The 22,346-nt window shown below is 46.4% G+C and overlaps 1 protein-coding gene across 2 annotated transcripts in view; it reads right to left on the bottom strand.

Moving 5' to 3' along the window:
* Positions 1-10,832, bottom strand: part of HECTD2 (HECT domain E3 ubiquitin protein ligase 2) — a 144,586-nt gene extending 133,754 nt beyond the window's left edge. Inside the window, exon 1 of one of the 2 annotated variants that reach the window (XM_077454220.1) lies at positions 10,201-10,832. In XM_077454220.1, coding sequence (XP_077310346.1) covers positions 10,201-10,287 — 87 coding nt within the window. In that variant the 5' untranslated portion in view covers positions 10,288-10,832. Of the gene's footprint in view, positions 1-8,555; positions 8,573-10,200 lie in introns of those variants that run through there. The other variant, XM_077454221.1, reaches the window with a different exon arrangement.
* Positions 10,833-22,346: the final 11,514 nt, after the last annotated feature.

Below are 22,346 nucleotides of genomic sequence, written 5' to 3'. Positions count from 1 at the left end.
AAAAAAATGCCTGCCAGTGATACCTATCAGTGAAATCCAGTGCCAGCCATCAGTGCCCCTTTCAGTGCTCATCAGTGGCGTCTATCAGTGCCCAGCAGTGGCATCTATCAGTGCCACCCATATGTACCCATCAGTGCAGCCTTTCAGTGCCCATCATTGTCGCCTATCAGTGCCCATCAGTGCCGCATATCAGTGCCACCTATCAGTGCCCATCATTGCTGCCTATCAGTGCCCATCTTCAGTGCCCATCAGTGCAACTTCATTGGTGCCACCTCATCAGTGCCCATCAGTGCAGCTTATCAGTGCCCATCAGTGAAGGAGAAAATGTACTTAATTTACAAAATTTTATAACAAAAAACGTTTATTTTCAAAATTTTCGGTCTTTTTTTATTCGTTTAGCAAAAAATAAAAACCGCAGAGGTGATCAAATCCCGCTCTATTTGTGGGAACAAAATAATAAAACTTTCGTTTGGGTACAGTGTAGCACTGAAAGCTGAAAATTGGCCTTGGCAGGAAGGTGTGAAAGTGCCCTGTATTGAAGTGGTTAAACAAGCAGCTGTGGCCTGATTTTTATAAATATTCTATTGCAGTGCAACTTCTCATTATCACAATCTTTTCAGTGGGTACAAACATGGCCGAGCATTCATCTAGAAACAGTTCAGCTTTGAAAGTACTAGGACAACTAATACAAGATGTATACAATTGCTTGCAGGATACAACCATCTTTGATAGAGCACAGAGTACGGGTATAAGGCAAGTTCTACAGCCTGTCATTTAACTCCCCAATGGTCTTTTTTTTAGGCTTTATTTGTCACGTATTTTTACCATACGGCCTTGATGAACCTTTTTCTGTGGTTACTGTAGGAGCTTACACTACTTCCCACTGATGCTGAAGAACATCTATTGGCAGTACAATGGCTGATCTATACATAGCACACATCGGCAGTAAACATTACATTGATGCCATCCATTGGAGTGGTGGCTTTTCCAGCTCAGTGCTCTTATATTACAGTCCTATGTTTTCGCCCCCAAATATAAATCAAATAATATACCTAATGAAGGACCAGCTGTCCAACGTGATTTGTATCTGTTGTCTGCATTTATTATTCAACCTCCAGCCATACCACCACAATAATTCGATTGCAAGTATTCTTTTTCCTTAGGGGCCTAATCTTTGTGCGCCGCAGTGGTATACATCAGTGGCATCACTATGGGGGTGGACCACACCCGGGTGACACCCACCAGAGGGGTGACACCAAGGCAATGGATCCCCCTGCAGTGCTCCTGGCTTTCTCCCTTTGGCTGCTCTGCAGAGGGATCGGTTGTACATACTTCAAAAGCAAGTGTCACACCAGGTGGGTGCTATAGCATCCCCAAAAATATTGTTAGTGCCCCCCATCTTTGCAGACACGGGACTTCCTATGTGTCCCAGACAGTTACTCCACCCTCCTCTCCTAACCCTCCAGCTCCCAGGCTGTATGCTGTCCCCCAATCACTGAGAGCCCCGCCCTCTTCTGGTAACCCTCCAGCTCCCAGGCTGTATACTGTCCCCCAATCACTGAGAGCCTCGCCCTCCTCTGGTAACCCTCCAGCTCCCAGGCTGTATGCTCTCCCCCAATCATAGAGCGCTCCACCCTCCTCTGGTAACCCTCAAGCTCCCAGGCTGTATGCTCTCCCCCAATCAATGAGCGCCCCACCTTCCTCTGGTAACCCTCCAGCTCCCAGGCTGTATACTCTCCCCCAATCACTGAGCGCCCCACCCTCCTCTGGTAACCCTCCAGCTCCCAGGCTGTATGCTGTCCCCCAATCATAGAGCGCTCCACCCTCCTCTGGTAACCCTCAAGCTCCCAGGCTGTATGCTCTCCCCCAATCACTGAGCACCCCACCCTCCTCTGGTAACCCTCCAGCTCCCAGGCTGTATGCTCTCCCCCAATCACTGAGCGCCCCACCCTCCTCTGGTAACCCTCCAGCTCCCAGGCTGTATGCTCTCCCCCAATCACTGAGCGCCCTGCCCTCCTCTGGTAACCCTCCAGCTCCCAGGCTGTATACTGTCCCCCAATCACTGAGAGCCCCGCCCACCTCTGGTAACCCTCCAGCTCCCAGGCTGTATGCTGTCCCCCAATCACTGAGAGCCCCGCCCTCCTCTGGTAACCCTTGAGCTCCCAGGCTGTATACTGTCCCCCAATCACTGAGAGCCCCGCCCTCCTCTGGTAACCCTTGAGCTCCCAGGCTGTATGCTGTCCCCCAATCACTGAGAGCCCCGCCCTCCTCTGGTAACCCTCAAGCTCCCAGGCTGTATGCTCTCCCCCAATCACTGAGCGCCCTGCCTTCCACCTGCCCAGCTCAGAGAGGGTTAGGAAGCCGGGACAGCAAATGGGAAGTGAGTAGCAGCTGTGTGGCGGGAGCTTGTGTCGGATTGAAACAGAGGGAGGAGTGAGTGAGAGAGCTGGCGAGTATGAGGACGGCATTCATTACTGTGTTATACATGGCAATGTCTTCTCTGGCAGCACTGTGTTCCTGCCTGGCTCTCTGCTTCCACACAAAGCCAGGTGACCGTGCAGGCAGCCCCTGAGGGGTGTACACACATGATGGGAGTTATAGAGGAGTGCTGGTACCTGGGAGGCAGGTGAAATCATTTGGTGGGAAATCCTGACTGCTCAATTATTGTCCCAGGTGACCTTGTCCGGGGGCAGGGGGACACTGATCAAAGGGGAGTACAGATTGCAGGTGATTTCCCCATCTCTCTGTATGCATCCGGATCACAATGACCCTCCCCAATGTCTGTTGGCAGGTTGGCTGAGCCCATTTGCTGTGTTTCCTCTGCCCTGATGTAAGGGGAACTCTTCAGACTCTGATGTAAGGGGGGGGGGGGGCTCTGGTAACCGGAGACCATCTTACAGCAGAGTTCCCCTTTACACCAGAGTCCATAGAATCCCCCTTACATCATGGTCCACAGTGTTCCTCTTTACACCAGAGTCCACAGCATCCCCCTTACATCATGGTCCACAGTGTTCCCCTTTACACCAGTCTGCCACATCCCCCTCACATCATGGTCCACAGTGTTCCCCTTTACACCAGAGTCTGCAGCATCCCCCTTACATCATGGTCCGCAGCAACACTAGTGACGCCACTGGTGTTCGCACATTGTGTCATCATGCATTGAGATAAGGCATTTTGAATGGGCTGCCTATGCATAAGAACAGACATAAAAAGTACATATGGAATTTCTTTCTGACACAGCACAGCACAACGCAAAGTAGTGCCTCCTGTGCAATATATATGTCGGAGGTGCATTTGGATGCTATTTAAAATGAAAGGCACTGCAATGCACATAGTGTGCATTAACATGCATTGCAGTAATGCACTGTAGTGTAAAAAAGTGTGATTTTCCCCTAAAACTCTGCAAACAGAAAAATTGATAAATAATGTGCAGAAATGCAGAGCAACCAATCAATTGTCATTGTCCTTAGATCACTGATGCTTTGTGATTCATGCCATGGATTGCTGCAGTTTGCACACAGCTGCTGCTTTTTGCACTGCAAACTCAATAACTCCAAAAGGGCCAAATAACACACCACATTATTATTAATAGAAACACTACCTGACTGGAGTGTGTGTGTTCTCCCTGTGCCTGTGTGGTATTCCTCCGGGTACTCCGGTTTTCTTCCACACTCCAAAGACATGCTGATAAGTTAATTAGCTCCTGTCTAGATTGGACCTAGTATGTGTATGAATGAATGTGAGTTAGGAATCTTAGATTGTAAGAGCCTTGAGGGCAGGGACTGAAGTAAATGTATAATATATATTAGGGTTGCACCGATACTGATATCGGTATTGGTGCCGATACTGACTATTTTCACGAGTACTCATGAAAATGCTCCAAAACCCGAAACCGATAGCTTTGCGGTGCGATTTGAGCCCATACAAAATGAATGGGCTCAAATCGCATGCGATTTCAACAGGAATTTAGTGCGATTCCTGCCGACCTCCATGTGGTTTCACGAACCGCTCCTATGTGAACCCAGGCTTGTCATAGTGTCATAGTTCAGCCTGGGTTCACACAGGAGCGGTGCAGGAACTATTGGTACTCGTAACAATTGGTATCAGTGCAACTCTAATAAACAGTATATATGTAAAGCACTGGACAAATTGATGGCACTATATAAATATCTGTAATAAATAAATATTATATTTGTTAGTACATCCAGTAGAGCTGCACGATTAATCGTTAAAAAAAAATCACGATCTCGATTCATCCCCCCTCACAATCTTAATTTGGCATTTCCACGATTCATGTAACCAGAGCTGGTCTCTGCTCACAGCTGTCAAAAAAGAAAAAAAAAGGCAGCCCCAAAGTTTATCACAACATTGCTCAGGGCTGAGATAAAAAAGAAACATTGTATCTATCATTTGGTTCTTTTAGATCAAAGGGATGAAATTCGGTCTGCAACTGAGGGCAGTGTAACCACTTGAAGACTAAGGCTTTTTCTGATACGTTGCTTACAAGTTAAAATAGTATTTTTTGCTAGAAAATTACTTAGAAACCCCAATCATTTTATTTATATATATATATAGACATATATCTATCTATCTATCTTTATATATATATATATATATATATATATATATATATATATATATATATATATATATATATATATATATATATAGGTAGACATATATATATATATATATATATATATATATATATTAGCAGAGACCCTATGGAATAAATGACGATTGTTGCAATATTTTATGTCACATTGTATTTGCGCAGCGGTCTTTCAAAAGCAATTTTTTGGGAAAAAACTAAAGCCCAGTTAGCCCAATTTCTTTGTATAATGTGAAAGATGAAGTTAGGCCAAGAAATGTGATCTTTATTCTAAGAATAAAAATGAGTGATTCTCATTTTATCCAGAATCGTGCAGCTCTAATATCCAGCATGATCCCTATTCATTGTGGTAGTCTCGTCTCCAAATCACATATTATTTTTTTACTAGTTACTGACCACCCGCTGCAGTTGTACTGGGCGCTCTCGGCCCTTCACAGCTGCTTTTGGCCGTTCTCGCAGTCCCGCGTGAGCCGCCGAAAGCTGCAGAGAGCGGCCGAAAGCCGCCAAGAATGGCTGAAAGCTGCTGAGAGCGGCCGAGAGCCGCTGAGATACAAAGGACATCCGGCTCTGTATCTCGGCGGCGCCATTTTTAAATGGCAAGGCTGTAATGACAAGGCTGCAAATGACACTGAGAAGGCTGCAGATGGACACTGATAAGGCTTCATTGATGAGCATTTAAATTTAATTTTTTTCCTTAAACTTCCCTCCTAAATGTTTTTTTCCTTAAAATTCTCTCCTAAACTTGGGGTGCGTGTTATACGACGGCGCGTGTTATATGCCGATAAATACGGTATTGTTATGTCTATTCAAATTCTTTCATTACTAGGACTGGTGTGCAGATCAAGGGGGTCTGACTTCACTATCTACATGCTTGTCCTGTATTAGTGACTAATAAAATCTGTAGCCTACAGATAACCAGACAACAGCTGCATTTACTATTTCTAAAGTATAGTAAAAAGCATTGAGTATATAATATGAACTTTGTAGACAAGTTTAGAAACTGGAATAGATAACTAGAAAAATGAAAATATCAAATACTACACCTCAAATCTAACACAAACACCCTCGATGCCGCCTACTGCACACATCTGACAAATACTAAAATGTTTTGGTTTTAAATGTAAAAACAGCCAAATACTGCAGCAAAACAAACCCCCGCCTGTACAGAAAGCCGAGTATTAGTGCTTCTTATATAAAGAGAGCTGAACACCAACCCCAACTACACATCCCGATTACAACTCATGCGCTCGTTTCATTGCAAAACAAATGAAAACCATAAAATGAAATCACAAATGTGCACAAAAGCAATACAATAATACAAGCAACACTAAAAATCACCGCAGCCTGCAGTATAACATACACATCATACAGTACAGATAAACAGCCCAATGCCCCTCTGCAGGAAGCTTATCTGCCAGCAAGAGAATTAGGCTGAAATAAGGATGTAATTCAGTCGTTACAGGGGAACTACCACCAATCAGGATACATAGATAGATAGATAGATAGATAGATAGATAGATAGATAGATAGATAGATAGATAGATAGATAGATAGATAGATAGATAGATAGATACCCTCTTATGTTACCAACAAGAAACAAATATTCTGACTACAACCTGACTTCTGTAAACAATGCTCTCAATCTCATTAGAACAGCGATTCTCAACCAGAGTTCCTCCAGAGGTTGTTAGGGGTTCCCTGAGCTGACTTGCCACTTGTAGGCTTTTTCCCAATGACCCCCAAAGTATGGGGCCTTCTTCCCACTGACCACCAATGTAAGGGGCATTCTTCTCACTGACCACCAACTTAAGGGGCATTCTAATCACTGACCACCAAGGCAAGGGGCATTCTTCCCACCAACCCCCAAGGTAAGGGGCATTCTTCCCACTGACCACCAATGTAAGGTGCATTCTTCCCACCAACCCCCAAGGTAAGGGGCATTATTCCCACTGACCACCAATGTAAGGGGCATTCTTCTCACTGACCACCAACCTAAGGGGCATTCTTCTAACTGACCACCAAGGTAAGGGGCATTCTTCCCACCAACCCCCAAGGTAAGGGGCATTCTTCCCACTACCATTAACGTAAGGGGGCATTCTTCCCACTGACCACCAATGTAAGGGACATTCTTCTCACTGACCACCAAGGTAAGGGGCATTCTTCCCACTGACCACCAATGTAAGGTGCATTCTTCCCACCAACCCCCAAGGTAAGGGGCATTATTCCCACTGACCACCAATGTAAGGGGCATTCTTCCCACTGACCACCAATGTAAGGGGCATTCTTCTCACTGACCACCAACCTAAGGGGCATTCTTCTAACTGACCACCAAGGTAAGGGGCATTCTTCCCACCAACCCCCAAGGTAAGGGGCATTCTTCCCACTGACCATTAACGTAAGGGGGCATTCTTCCCACTGACCACCAATGTAAGGGGCATTCTTCCCACTGACCATTAACGTAAGGGGGCATTCTTCACACTGAGCACCAATGTAAGGGGCATTCTTCTCACTGACCACCAAGGTAAGGGGCATTCTTCCCACCAACCCCCAAGGTAAGGGGCATTCTTCCCACTGACCATTAACGTAAGGGGGCATTCTTCCCACTGACCATTAACGTAAGGGGGCATTCTTCCCACTGATTACGAATGTAAGGGGAATTCTTCTCATCTACCCCAAATGTAAAGGGCATTCTTCCCACTCTCCCCCAATGTAAGGGAACATTCTTCCCACTGGCCACCATTAAAGGGCATTCTTCCCACTGATCACAATTGTAGGAGGCATTCTTCTCACTAACCTCCAATGTAAGGTGCATTCTTCTCACTAACCTCCAATGTAAGGTGCATTCTTCTCATTAATCTCCAATGTAAGGGGCATTCTTCTCACTAACCTCCAATGTAAGGGGCATTCTTCTCATTAATCTCCAATGTAAGGAACATTCTTCCCACTGACCTCCAATGTAAGGTGCATTCTTCTCACTAACCTCCAATGTAAGGTGCATTCTTCTCACTAACCTCCAATGTAAGGTGCATTCTTCTCATTAATCTCCAATGTAAGGGGCATTCTTCCCACTGACCTCCAAGGTAAGGGGCATTCTTGCCACTGACCTCCAATGTAAGGGGCATTCTTCCCACTGACCACCATTGTAAAGGGGGCATTCTTCCCACTGACCACCAACGTAAGGGGCATGCCTCTCACTGACCCCCAATGTAAGGGGCATTCTTCCCACTGACCACCAGTGTAAAGGGGGTCATTCTTCCTTCTTCCCACTGACCACCAGTGTAAAGGGGGCATTCTTCCCACTGACCACCAACGTAAGCGGCATTCCTCTCACTGAGCACCAATGTAAGGGGACTTCTTCCCACAGACCCCCAATGTAAGGGGCATTCTTCCTACTGACTACCAATGTAAGGGGATTTCTTCCCAATGACCACCAATGCAAGGGGCATTTTTCCCACTGAACTGCCCCCCCCCCCCCGTAAGGAACATTCTTCCCACTGACAACCAATATAAGGGGACATTCTTCTCACTCACCACCTATGTAATGGGGTATCCTTCCCATTTACCACCACTGTAAGGGGCATTATTTCCACTATCAACCAACTTAGGGGGGCATGCTTCCCACTGGTCCCCAATATAGGGGTATTCTCACTGATCCTCAATGTAATGGGGCATTGTTCCCACTGACCCTCAATATACAGGGGGCAAGGTAAGGAGCCAGTCTTCTCACTCATCCCCAGTGTGAGGAACATTCTGACTTGTGATGAATGACTGTTAGTTGAGTTGCCCCAGGAAGGACCTGACAACATGTAGATGTCTGTTCTGAGCTACACCTAGATATTCTCTAGAGAAAGGTCCTGTGTCTTCATACCCCAGAGGATCCCCCAACCTGAGTGTAGTAGTAGTGATGAGAATGAGGAGGGTGATGATGATGCCGGCCAGTTACCCCGGAGGAGGCGCTGGCTACACAGATGAAGGGGATGAGGCTAGAGATGAGAATTAGGAGGGTGATGATGGTTCCAGCTAGTTACCCTGGAGGAGGCGCTGGTCACAGGGAGGATGGGGATGAGGATAGTGATGAGAACGAGGAGGGTGATGATGATTCCGGCTAGTTACCCCAGAGGAGGCGCTGGTCACACAGTGGGCAGGGATGAGGATAGTAATAGTGATGAGTATGCTGGTTAGTTACCCTGGAGGAGGCGCTGGCCAAAGGGAGGATGGGGATGAGGATAGTGATGGGGGTGAGGAGGGTGATGATGATTTCGGCTAGTAACTCTGGAGGAGGCGCTGGTCACACAGAGGGCAGGGATGAGGATAGTAATAGTGATGAGTATGCTGGTTAGTTACCCCGGAGTAGGCGCTGGCCACAGGGAGGATGAGGATAGTGATGGGGATGGTTAGGGTGAGGATGCTGGCTAATTATCCCGGAGGAGGCGCTGCTCGCACACAGTATGGGGATGAGGATAGTAATAGTGATGAGTATGCCGGTTAGTTACCCTGAAGGAGGCACTGGCTGCACAGAGGATGGGGATGAGGATGGTGATGGAGATAAGGAGGATAGAGATGAGGAGGGTGGTGATGAGGATTGTGATGAGGAGGGTGGTGATGAGGATTGTGATGAGGAGGGTGGTGATGAGGATAGTGATGAGGAGGGTGGTGATGAGGATAGTGATGAGGAGGGTGATGATGAGGATAGTGATGAGGAGGGTGGTGATAAGGATAGTGATGAGGAGGGTGAGTACACCAGTAAGTTACCCTGGAGGAGGCGCTGGCCACACACAGGATAGGGATGAGGATAGTGATAGTGGTGGTGATGAGGAGGGTGGTGATGAGGGTGAGGGTGGTACTAAGGAGGGTGAGTACACCGCTAAATTACCCTGAAGGAGGCGCTGGCTGCACACAGGCTAGTGGTGAGGATGAGGAGGGTGAGTACACTGGTAAGTTCCCTGGAGGAGGCACTGGCCACACACAGGATAGGGATGAAGATAGTGATGAGGATAGTGGTGATGAGGATGAGGAGGGAGGTGTTGAGGATGAGGAAGGTGGTGATGAAGAGGATGAGGAGAGTGGTGATGAGGAGGATGAGGAGGGTGGTGATGAGGAGGGTGATGATGGGGAGGATGGTGATGAGGAGGGTGGTGATGAGGAGGGTGATGATGAGGAGAGTGGTGATGAGGAGGGTGATGATGAGGAGGATGGTGATGAGGAGGGTGGTTGTTATGATGATGAGGGTGATGAAGAGTAGGGTGGTGATGAGGATGAGGTGGGGGGTGATGAGGATGAGGAGGGTGATGATGAGGAAGGTGGTGGTGAGGAGGATGAGGAGGGTGCTGATGAGGAAGGTGGTGGTGAGGAGGATGAGGAGGGTGGTGATGAGGATGATGATGAGGAGGGTGGTGATGAGGATGAGGAGTGGGGTGATGATGAGGAGGGTGGTTGTTATGATGATGAGGGTGATAAAGAGTAGGGTGGTTATGAGGATGAGGAGGGTGGTGATGGTGATGATGATGAGGAGGGTGGTTGTTATGATGATGAGGAGGATGATGATGAGGAGGGTGGTGATGAGGAGGGTGAGTACGCCGGTAAGTTACCCCTGAGGAGGCGCTGGCCGCACACAGGATAGGCGGCAGTCTGTCGTCCATGTCTGCATTGCTGGGCTGAGCTCCGTGCAGAGACATGGTGCGGAGATCCCGGAGAAGCCCGGATGTCAGTGCAGTCCCGGGCCGGTCCTCCGCTCCTCATGTCCCCGGGACTAGCAGGTGACGGGCAGCCCCCCCATTGTGAAGTCAGGACGGACTCCTCGCCTTCTCTCCCTCCGGCTACTCTGCCCCTCCAGCCTTCCTGGCCGCCATGTTGTTTATAAGATGTTCCTAGAGACCGGCTTGGAGACAGGAGGAGGAGGAGGTGGAGGGGGGCTTCTCCTATTTTCGGGGGCTGAGATACGCCTTTTGCGCAAAGAAAGTTCCGCTCTCTCCCTGTCACACGCCGTTTGCGTAGACGGTGTTGGTGAATGGCGGAGAGTACGTAATCCGGATGGGAGTCTGCAGAGTCCTCGTAGTCAGGGATCGCACACCGGGCGGAGGGCAGTCAGTGCCAGTCAGTGTCGGTCCCTTCCAGGGCACTGGGCAGTGTCAGTGTTCCTGGAGGATGGGGGGTTGGCACTCACACACATGACATACTTTCATACTGCGCTCATATCCTGACCAGCCACAGGCAATGGAAGCCTTCATGTGATGGGGGAGTCATCATCCTGTTATATGGGGGGGGGGGCACTCAATATGATCACATGAGAAAAGCCCACCCTCATGGTGTACGATCGGTGGCCAGCCATACATTGTTGTGTTTTTTTTTGGCAGACGTCATACACAAATAGTATTCCGCAATGTGTTGGCATTTGTGTTTTTCATGGCTCCTCACTGTCCATTTTTTTCAACCAAATCTCTCTCCTTATTTCTTCACTTCCCCTCCCTAATTATTAAATAATTACTAATCCTTTTGCCGGTATACTCACCTCCACCTTCCAGCGATATGGTAGGTACACGATCCAACCTACATGATCCAAAGTACACCATCCAACGTACACGATCTAACGTACACGATCCAACGTGCATGATCCAACACACATTATCCAACGTACACGATGCAGGGTACATGATCCAATGTACATGATCCAAGGTACATGATCCAACATACATGATCCAAAGTACACCATCCAACGTACACGATCTAACGTACGTAATCCAACGTGCATGATCCAACACACATTATCCAACGTACACGATGCAAGGTACATGATCCAATGTACATGATCCAAGGTACATGATCCAACATACATGATCCAAAGTACACCATCCAACGTACACGATCTAACGTACGTAATCCAACGTGCATGATCCAACACACATTATCCAACGTACACGATGCAGGGTACATGATCCAATGTACATGATCCAAGGTACATGATCCAACATACATGATCCAAAGTACACCATCCAACGTACACGATCTAACGTACGTAATCCAACGTGCATGATCCAACACACATTATCCAACGTACACGATGCAGGGTACATGATCCAATGTACATGATCCAAGGTACATGATCCAACATACATGATCCAAAGTACACCATCCAACGTACACGATCTAACGTACATAATCCAACGTGCATGATCCAACACACATTATCCAACGTACACGATGCAAGGTACATGATCCAATGTAGATGATCCAAGGTACATGATCCAACATACATGATTCAAGGTACATGATCCAACATACACGATCCAAGGTACATGATCCAATGTACATGATCCAACCTACATGATCCAAAGTACACCATCCAACGTACACGATCTAACGTACATAATCCAACGTGCATGATCCAACGTGCATGATCCAACACACATTATCCAACGTACACGATGCAAGGTACATGATCCAATGTACACGATCCAAGGTACATGATCCAACATACATGATCCAAGGTACATGATCCAACGCACACAATCCAACATACATGATCCAACCTACATGATTCAAGGTACATGATCCAACCTACATGATTCAAGGTACATGATCCAACGCACATGATCCACCGTACATAATCCAAGGTACATCATCCAATGTACATGATCCAAGGTACATGATCCAACATATATGATCCAATGTACATGATCCAATGCTGGCTGCTGTCATCTTCTCCCAGGTTTTCCTTCTCTCCTGCATTTTTATGAAAAATACTATTGGTATTTTTAATTTTTTTGCCTTTTTTGTTTGCAATCATTTTTATTGAATATTTTCAAAAGATTAATGAGCAACATAAACAGAAATCAAAATTTCCCAGTTGACAAGGATTAAATCTGGTTGAAATGAATACAACATGGACTCCAAAAGGACTTAGCAAGTAGAAGATAAGCATGGAATGGAACATAAATCGGTTACAGAATGGAACATAGAGCAGTTGGTTTTCCTTCTCTTGATTGGCCAGTATGGAATGACGTCACCCCGTACTCGGGCACAGATGTCAGTGATTTGGCACAGCCAAAGTGTACTGGAAATGTTCGCTGAGCTCCGCAAGCACAGCTCAATAGAAAACTGCAAGCAAGCAGGGACATTTGTAATATTGCAGAGGAGACATGGCATGTACCTTCTGCAATAAAAAGCTGTCTGTGTGCATTTTTCTACAAGTTAGTTTTTTTTCCATTTTAACAAAAAAAAAATAAAAAAAAATTCTATGCGGTGGATGCTTTTTTTTTGTGGACTGCAGCCTGTACTATTGTATTTTTGGCCTAGGCCAGAATGATGTCCACTCTTCCCAAACCCTCCTGGAATACCCATATCAGAGATCCCAGAAGGCCAACTGCTTAGCACCCAGAAGAGACAGCCGACCTCCTGATGACATCACATGGATTACATCACATGGAGGACATTCAAGGAGGCAATTCCTACATCATCTTCACCTTGACAAGGAATCTGGAAGTGGAGGGCTACACCTCTATCTAACAAAAAAGAGGGATTGACTTTTTGTAAAGTATACAAGATGTCTATGATTATGGAGATGGGAGAGGGCGCAGATAAGGAAAAGTTCCTTTACTGAGTGATGTTCCGCTTGCCTGTTATTTTCCAAATGTATATAGGCCAAGTACTAATGGCCTGTTGGCATTGGCGGCTCTCAGCAACCATACATTTACAGCTGAGATGCACATGATGAGTTTTCATGCGCTCTCATTGACTTCCATTCTCCCATTGATGGATAACAAGACATACCTGGACTACTCTTAATGAGCTACAACACAAGATTGTCAACTAGACCCATAAAAAACAATAGGGTGCCAAATAACATGCGCTTAGGTGCGAGCATGTTACAATGCAAAGGTGTGAAAAACTAAATTGTTAAATTTATTATCTTAAAGCGGAGGTCCACCCTAAAGTGGACCTTCCGCTCATCGGAACCCTCCCCCCCCTCCGGCGCCACAATTGGCACCTTTCAGGGGGGAGGGGGGTGCAGATACCTGTACAGTACAGGTATCTGCACCCACTTCCAGGATAGCTCTCTGCGGAAAGGGGCGTAGATTACGCCCCTTTCCGCAAGTGCCCGCCCCTTTCCGCAAGTGCCCCGCTGCCTGCTGGAAAACACACAGATCCCAGAGGCAGCGGGGACCGTCCTTATTGCGCAGCGCGACTCGCGCATGCGCAGTAGGGAACCGGTAAATGAAGCCGAAAGGCTCCATTTCCTGATTCCCATACCCAAGATGGCGGCGGCAGGACCCGAGAGACGATCTAGAGATCTGCTTCGGGTGCCGACATCGCGGGCGCGCTGGACAGGTAAGTGTCACTATTTTAAAAGTCAGCAGCTGCAGTATTTGTAGCTGCTGGCTTTAAAAAAAAAAAAAAAACGCGGAGTCCCGGCGGACTCCCGCTTTAAAGTGATTTTAAATCCTTTATAACTAAGAAAGCTGCCATCTTAAGGCCCATACACACCATACGAAAATCGGATGGAAAAATTTGTAGACGAGCTGTCTGCTGATTTTCGGATCGTTAGTACAGTACGGTGCTTTCGACAGCCGATTTCACTTTTTCGTCAGACAAAAGCTTGATGTGCAGACTATAAAATTTTTGGCGGATGTGAACTCAATGTCCAATTTTCATTTCATTACTGCGGCTTTCATACGAAAAAAATAAGAGCAAGACTACGCATGTAATGAAAGAATACATAAAAAAATATTTAACGCATTACGTCACTCCTGACGTTGTATTCTGTTATATGAAAATTTTCGTATTGTGAGTAAGCTCTTCACTTTCAGCATGGGACTAGTATGCCACAAAAAACGGACGTTCGGTTGTCCGAAAATCTAAAGCCCTATACACACTATCAGATTTTCTGTTGATTTTTGTCTTCATATTTACCAAAACCATGTAGTGCAAGGGCCTGCCTGATTGCATACAAATTGAAATTCCTAAGGTTTGGCCTCATATTATATGGTATTGGTAAATGTGAAGGGAAAAATCAGCAGAACATCTGATAAGCGTATTTATGCCTGTGTTGGATCTGTAGTTATCGTGGTGCTGCACATCTGATCAATTACAACACCAGCCATTTGATTGCTTGACATGTCAGCTGAGAGAGGTAACTGACAGTTAAAATTTACAGCATGCCTTGAATGTAACTGTTTTCAGAAATCATTAAATCGATGGGTTTAGTTCCGCTCTAAGCAAAACTTACCAAGTCTTAGCCCCTGTACACACGGTCGGAGATTTCCACAACCAAATCCGTCGGATTTTGCCCGTCGGATTTTGTCTGTCGGATCTTGTCCGAAACTGTTGCATACACACGGTCGGACTAAGTTGTCGAAAAATCCGATCATTCAGAACATGATGACGTAATTTCGTTACGATGGGACTACATTCAGGCTAGTAGCCAATAGCTTTGATGTAGGAATTTGATCTGAGCATGCGTGGCACTTGGTCCGATCAAAATTCTCTACACATGATCGGAGTATGTCCGATCGAACCAGTTGGTCGGGAAATATTTCCAACATGTTGGAAAATTGGGTCCGACGGATATTCCGACGGAATCAGTCTGATGCATACCACACACAGTCGGATTATCCGGCAGCACGGTCCGATAGGACACATTCCGACGGATTCTCTGACCGTGTGTACAAGGGCTATGATGTGTTTCCTTTTTTTGGGCCTTTCTTCCTTTTTTTTCATCTGGTGAACCAGCCAGTAATTAATCTTTTTATTTTTTCAACTTCCTTTTAACAGAACAAGCTAAAAGTATTGTGACGCCTGCCTTTACACGCACATGAACTTTCATGGCATCCCAGTCTTAGTCTGTAGTGTTCAATATTGAGTTGGTCCACCCTTTGATGCTATAACAGCTTCAACTCTTCTGGGAAGGCTGTCCACAAGGTTTAGGAGTGTGTCTATGGGAATGTTTGACCATTCTTCCAGAAGCGCATTTGTGGAGTCAAGCGCAGATGTTGGACGAGAAGGCCTGGCTTGCAGTCTCCACTAAAATTATCCCAAAGGTGTTCTGTCAGGTTGAGGTCAACCCAAACTCGATCATCCATGTCTTTATGGACCTTGCTTTGTGCACTGGTGTGCAGCCATGTTGGAACAGGAAGGGGCCATCCCCAAACTGTTCCCACAAGGTTGGGAGCATGAAATGGTCCAAAATATCTTGGTATGCTAAAGCCTTAAGAGTCCCCTTCACTGGAACAAAGGGGCCACGTCCAACCCCTGAAAAACAACCCCACACCATAATCCCCCCTCCACCAAATGATTTGGACCAGTGCACAAACAAGGTCCATAAAAACATGTATGAGCAAGTTTGGGGTGGAGGAACTTGACTGGCCTGCACAGAGTTCTGACCTCAACCTGAACACCTTTTGGATGAATTAGAGCAGAGGCTGTGAGCCAGGCCTTCTGGTCCACATCAGTGCCTGACCTTACAAATGAGCTTCGGGAAGAATGGTCAAACATTCCCATAGACACACTCTTAAATCTTATGCACAGCCTTCCCAGAAGTATTGAAGCTGTTATAGTTGCAAAGGGTGGCCCAACTCAATAATTAACCCTACAGACTAAGACTGGGATACAATGAAAATTCATGTGCGTGTAAAAGCAGGCGTCCCAATACTTTTGTTAATATAGTGTATTTATGTAAAACCTATATCCCAAAAAGGAAACAAAAACATTGCTGTAACTGCTTAAAAAGTGTTAGCTGGAGTTCAGCTTCAATTTGTTAGTCGAGTCCATCTGTATAGTTAGCCTGCTACACTGAAAGTCTGTTCAGCAGGAATCGTCTGACTTTAGCACAGTGTACCGTTGTCTGTTCAGCAGGAATCGTCTGACTTTAGCACAGTGTACCGTTGTCTGTTCAGCAGGAATCGTCTGACTTTAGTACAGTGTACTGTTGTCTGTTCAGCAGCAATCGTCTGACTTTAGTACAGTGTACTGTTGTCTGTTCAGCAGCAATCGTCTGACTTTAGTACAGTGTACTGTTGTCTGTTCAGCAGGAATCGTCTGACTTTAGTACAGTGTACCGTTGTCTGTTCAGCAGGAATCGTCTGACTTTAGTACAGTGTACTGTTGTCTGTTCAGCAGGAATCGTCTGACTTTAGTACAGTGTACTGTTGTCTGTTCAGCAGGAATCGTCTGACTTTAGTACAGTGTACTGTTGTCTGTTCAGCAGCAATCGTCTGACTTTAGTACAGTGTACTGTTGTCTGTTCAGCAGCAATCGTCTGACTTTAGTGCAGTGTACCGTTGTCTGTTCAGCAGGAATCGTCTGACTTTAGTACAGTGTACTGTTGTCTGTTCAGCAGGAATCGTCTGACTTTAGTACAGTGTACTGTTGTCTGTTCAGCAGGAATCGTCTGACTTTAGTACAGTGTACTGTTGTCTGTTCAGCAGCAATCGTCTGACTTTAGTGCAGTGTACCGTTGTCTGTTCAGCAGGAAACATCTGACTTTAGCGCAGTGTACCGTTGTCTGTTCAGCAGGAATCGTCTGACTTTAGCACAGTGTACCATTGTCTGTTCAGCAGAAGACAGTGTAACGGCCAGCTTCTGTTGAACGGTCCTGCTGGAAAACCAGAAGTTGATTAGCACTTGCAGCCAGTGGCTGTAAGCCCTGATCAGTGTAAGTTCAAATACGTGCATAAATCACCTCTCAGCTATATTGTTTTGCAATGTGAGAGCTAGAAGAATTTTTCCACATGTAAGCATTTAACTGAGGCGTACGCACATCTTTTCGGGAAGGAACTTTCTGGCGTATAGATGCGGCATTTATACATCAGTATCACCTGCAAGGATCCTTGGACCCATAGGAAGTGTGCTAAGCAGTTACAGCAACCGCTTTTTTTTTTTTACTTTTTGAATAAATGTTTTACATACATTAATAAAATGTTTGTCTCAACCCTCTAACTGCCACTTTTGCAGGCAGATTGTAGACTTACTGGCAGAATCATCATGTACAATAAAAAACCCAAAATAAGAAAGCGAATGCTGCAAACACATTTAGTAACTGGTAAGCTGCAATATGTTCCATTTATGTTTTTGGGTTAACACCACTTTAAAGAGCCATTATAAAGCAAAAGCATTGAGGAAAAAGGCACTTGTAGGTATAACCAATCATGTTTTCCTATTAGTTATTTCATGGTCCACATAACTGAGTGAGAGAGAGAGCTGTGCCTAGGCTAACGACCAGACAAGAAATAGGAAATGGGCTGAATAAGGTATTTACTGGCGGAAAAAAAATGTTTTACTATCCAAAGTTAAAACAACAAGGGCAGATGATTTAATATATGGAAAGATGAAAAATTGACTGAAGGTCCGCTTTAGGGCTCATTCATGGAGCACAGAGACCAGTACAACATGCAAGATCTGTTTATTCATGCAGCCATACCTCCCAACATTTTGATATGGGAATGAGGGACGCCCACTAACAAAATTTATGTATGCATAGGGCATGCCCCCTGCCACACCCTCTCAAGAATTAACCAAAAAAAAAGGTTAATTAAACCCACAAGGGCTTTTTATACCACTACTATTCCTTTATATTGGCTTTTAAAATGTACAAATGCAGAAATTTTGAAATTGGATGAAAGGTTTAGCACTGGGAAACACTTTTTGAAAGATAAAAAGTGCATTTTATATAGGACTATATAGATCAGACCAAAATGAGGGACACATGAGGAGGGAAGAGAGACAGGGACAGTCCCTCAAAATCAGGGGCAGTTGGGAGCCATGTGCAAGCAGGCTGTGTTAGTCAACAGAGACGCAGTGGGTGTATTTAAATACCCATCCAGGCCCGGACTGGCCATAGGGCAGACCGGGCATCTGCCCGGTGGGCCGGGGCCACCCGTGGCCTGTTGATGATCAGGCCACACAGCGGGAGGTAAGCGGTGACCTCAGCCTGACCATGAGTAACACAGGGCACGGCCGCCGCTCGTCTACCGCCATGCGGCCGTGCCTGTGTAGTGCGGAACTGGTGGCTGCATGGGCTGAGCTGTGTGTCTCTCTCACACACAGCTCAGCCTCAGAGCCGCGCTGACAGTTCCGCTCTCCTCCTCCAGCTGTGGGCATCCGCACGGTGGGGAGAGCTGCAGGCTGTGGTCAGGATATTCCCCCCTCCCTCCCTCTCCCCTTCTCATGTCAGCAGCAGGGGAAGAGAAGGCTTTCCTGTCTGTTCGTTTTCCCTCCCCATTGGCCAAAACAGAGGGCCAATCAGAAGCAACTAGAGGGGCATCATGGGAAATGTAGTCCCAGAGATAGGTGGCACCATTGGTCTCAGTAGGGAGCAGACTACAGTCCCCAGCATGCACTCTGCTGGAGTGAAAGAGAAAACCCAGAAACAAGCTGAGGAGTGCTTGTAGCAGCTATTAAAGGAGACATGGAAAACGAAAGAGAGGACTGTGCTGAGGAACTAATAGCCCCAGCACCACCAGAGAGAGAGAGCTACGCTGTACCTGCACCACCAGAGAGCCACGCTGCATCGGACCACCAGAGTGAGCCACGCTGCACCGCACCACCAGATAGAGTCATGCTGCACCGCACCACCAGAGAGAGAGCTACGCTGTACCCGCACCACCAGAGAGAGAGACACTCTGTATTCGCACCACCAGAGAGAGCCACGCCGCACCGCACCACCAGAGAGAGCCACGCTGTACCCGCACCACTAGAGAGAGCCACGCTGTACCCGCACCACCAGAGAGAGCCACGCTGTACCCGAGCCGTACTGTGTACTTTAATGTGGTTGTAAACCCTTACAGACCACTTTGACCTACCCTGTTGGTCCATGAAATATCTCCTAAACCTACATGATTTAGGAGATATTTGCAAAAAGACAGGCACCACTGTCTACAGCGCATGCGTCGTACACATCGGCGCACAGGCACACTGAGCATGCCGCTGTTAATGGCGATATGTCGTTAGTGCTGGCTCCCGTGTGCATGCGTGGGATTGACGCCATCACTGCTCGGGCCACTCCCAGTGCCAGAACAGCCATACCCGGAGGAAGATGGACGCTCCATGCTACAGGGGACAGTGGTGACATCGCTGGCTCCTGTGTCAGATAAGTGATGCGATGCATAGTAGCCCATTATGCCTTACCTTTGCAGGGAGACAAAGAGGAAGTAAACAGATTAAGGGTTTACTTCCTCTTTAACCTCTAGCAACCAGTCAGTAAGCAGTAATGATATTGGCTGACAACCAATCGCAATTGCTGCCTGATCTGATACAGTAAACTGATTTTAAGTCTAGCTGCTATTTATTGTATGTCTCAGAGCAGGTGGAGAGTGAAATTACATGGGGGGGGGGGGGGGGCTAAGAAAATTGCTTAGGGTCCAATCAATATTAAAGATGGCCCTGTGTGTCCCTATAACTAACATAGGCTGCCCAGTGCCTACATGCAGCTCTACGCTGCCCCGGACTCATAAACAAACATTGTAGGAATATGGAATAAGTACAATTGGGCCTGCAGAATAGAAGTTTGCTTCTCGTCTCAGAAAGTTTTATGGGAGAAGTAAACTCGTCTACTCCGTGGACCCAGTTGTACTTCTTCCCCATTCCTTGTTATGCAGCGTACACACGACCGGACTTTTCAAGGGACTAGGTCCGACGGGCTTCCCGACGGACTTTCGGCGGAGTTCCGACAGACTTTCCAAACAAACGGACTTGGCCACACACAAGCACACCAAAGTCCGACAGATTCGAACGTGATGACGTACGACTGGACTAGATTAAGGAAGTTAATAGCCAGTAGCCAATAGCTGCCCTAGTGTCGGTTTTCGTCCGTCGGACTAGCATACAGACAAAATGATTTTTCGTCCGGACTCTAGTTTGTCGGAAAGATCCGTCTGACTTTTGGGGAAAAAAAGTCCGCTGGAGCCCATACACGATTGTAATATCCAACGGATTCATTCCGTCGGACTTAGTCTATCGAGAAGTCCGGGCGTGTGTACGCAGACTTCTACAGCCAGCAGCAAAATGACAGTGTGGGGACCGCTGTATATGATGTAAACACATCTTTTAAAAGTGTTCTACTTCATATCATAGCCTAGTAAGATGTCTCCTGGCACTTGGCACCCTGATCAGGTATTCCAGTAGTTGTAGCGTTTGGAAACATTCATTACCACAAGTGGAAACTGTATTTTTTATCCACTTTCAATCCATGCATGAATTGAAATTAGCGTAGCTGTATTTTCCTTATGGAAACTGTTATTCAGATGTCCTACTGTGCAGTCGGAAATAAAAATAGAAATCCACTATTTTTTTTTCTTTTTGTCCACTTTACAGAAGCGTCTCATTTTAGGTTGAGTTTATTCTGGCGGGCTGCAAAGAAAGTGAGGTCATTCTCTTGGACCGTATCCTGATTTAATCTTTGGATGCGTACACAGTGACAGCCGCCCTAGACATAGAAAAAAATGTGTAATTTTATTGATTTAGTGATTCTTAAAAAAAAAAAAAAGCTGCCGACGTTCCATTTTGAGGAAGGGACAATGAAAAAAATTGATTTAATACCCTACAAAGCTGCCAATGTAATGTATTTTGTTAGACATTGCTAAGGAATACACTTGAATTCTGCAATGTAGATGTTAGGCAGATATTTAAAAATACTTGGCATAAGATAAATATTGATAGTCAACAAGTACACTGAAGTATGGCGTGTGAACAAAATATTTGTCTGTTGGAATATGTGGAAGAAGACACAGGAAAATGTGCTGGTGTAAAGTAAACTGTTGCAAGCTTAAGCACATATAAAAAAAATGCAAAACAGCGTTTCTCAACCAATATGCCATGTAGGTTCCCCTGGGGTGCCACATCCATGGGCCCCAACTTGCCCTGTATCAGCATCATGAGTTGTCATGGTACAGGCAGGCTGGCTGGACCATAGCAATGCATGACTGATCCAGGGCAGGCAGAAGAAGATGCCTCCTGCAGACCACCTCCACCTCCTCCACTAGACTACCTCCACCTCCCACCCTTAGCCAGTGTCAGGTCCTGGATTTGAACCCAGAGCCTCTGCTGTGTCAGGCAATGTCACTTCTTGCTGAGCCACCTGAAATGCTGGACAGTCCTTTTGGATAATTCCTTAAATGATCCTGCCTTGAACCTTGATTGTCCTGAACCTTGAACTCTTTGCTCCACCCATGAACTACCAGATTCAAGCCATGTCTCTGCACATCCTGTTTGCCAGATTATTGTGCTATCCCCAGTCAGTATCTCGCTTTTGATTTTCCTGACATCCATATCTTTACTACCACTTGTTACTGACCTTTGGCCTGTTCCTCGACTACGCTTCAGCTTGATCCCAAACTGCAACTATTTTATGCCGACCTTTGACTTGTTTACTGACTTCAATTCGGTTTGATCCTTACCTGCTATATCCACTATTGGACCCCAGCTTGCTTACCACCTGGTGGGGCGATCCTGAGGACCGCAACCTGGTACTAACACCCAACTAAACCCCATTTCCATCATCGGGAGCTCTGGTGAATACCGGTTAGTACTTAGACTCCACACCTTAGATGAGCCTGTGTTATTTGCCAGGGTGACCTGCTTGTATACCAATCCTGCTGGTCAGTGGGAGTCCATCTACTGCTATACCTACTGGTCTCTGAGCCTGACCCCTGACCATGACAGTCAGGTTGCTGGAGCCAAAAGGTAGGGCTCTGATGTGAAGAGGGGACTGTGTGATTGGGGTCTCTATGATGGGAGAGTGTGCCTG

The sequence above is a fragment of the Lithobates pipiens genome, unplaced genomic scaffold (assembly GCF_037356315.1).
Source record: "Lithobates pipiens isolate NorthernLeopardFrog02 unplaced genomic scaffold, aLitPip1_a1.2 Scaffold_25, whole genome shotgun sequence".
In the NCBI taxonomy this organism is placed as follows: Eukaryota; Metazoa; Chordata; class Amphibia; order Anura; family Ranidae; genus Lithobates; species Lithobates pipiens.
Note: the sequence above shows the minus strand (reverse complement) of the source record. Positions and strands in the feature narration are given on the sequence as shown.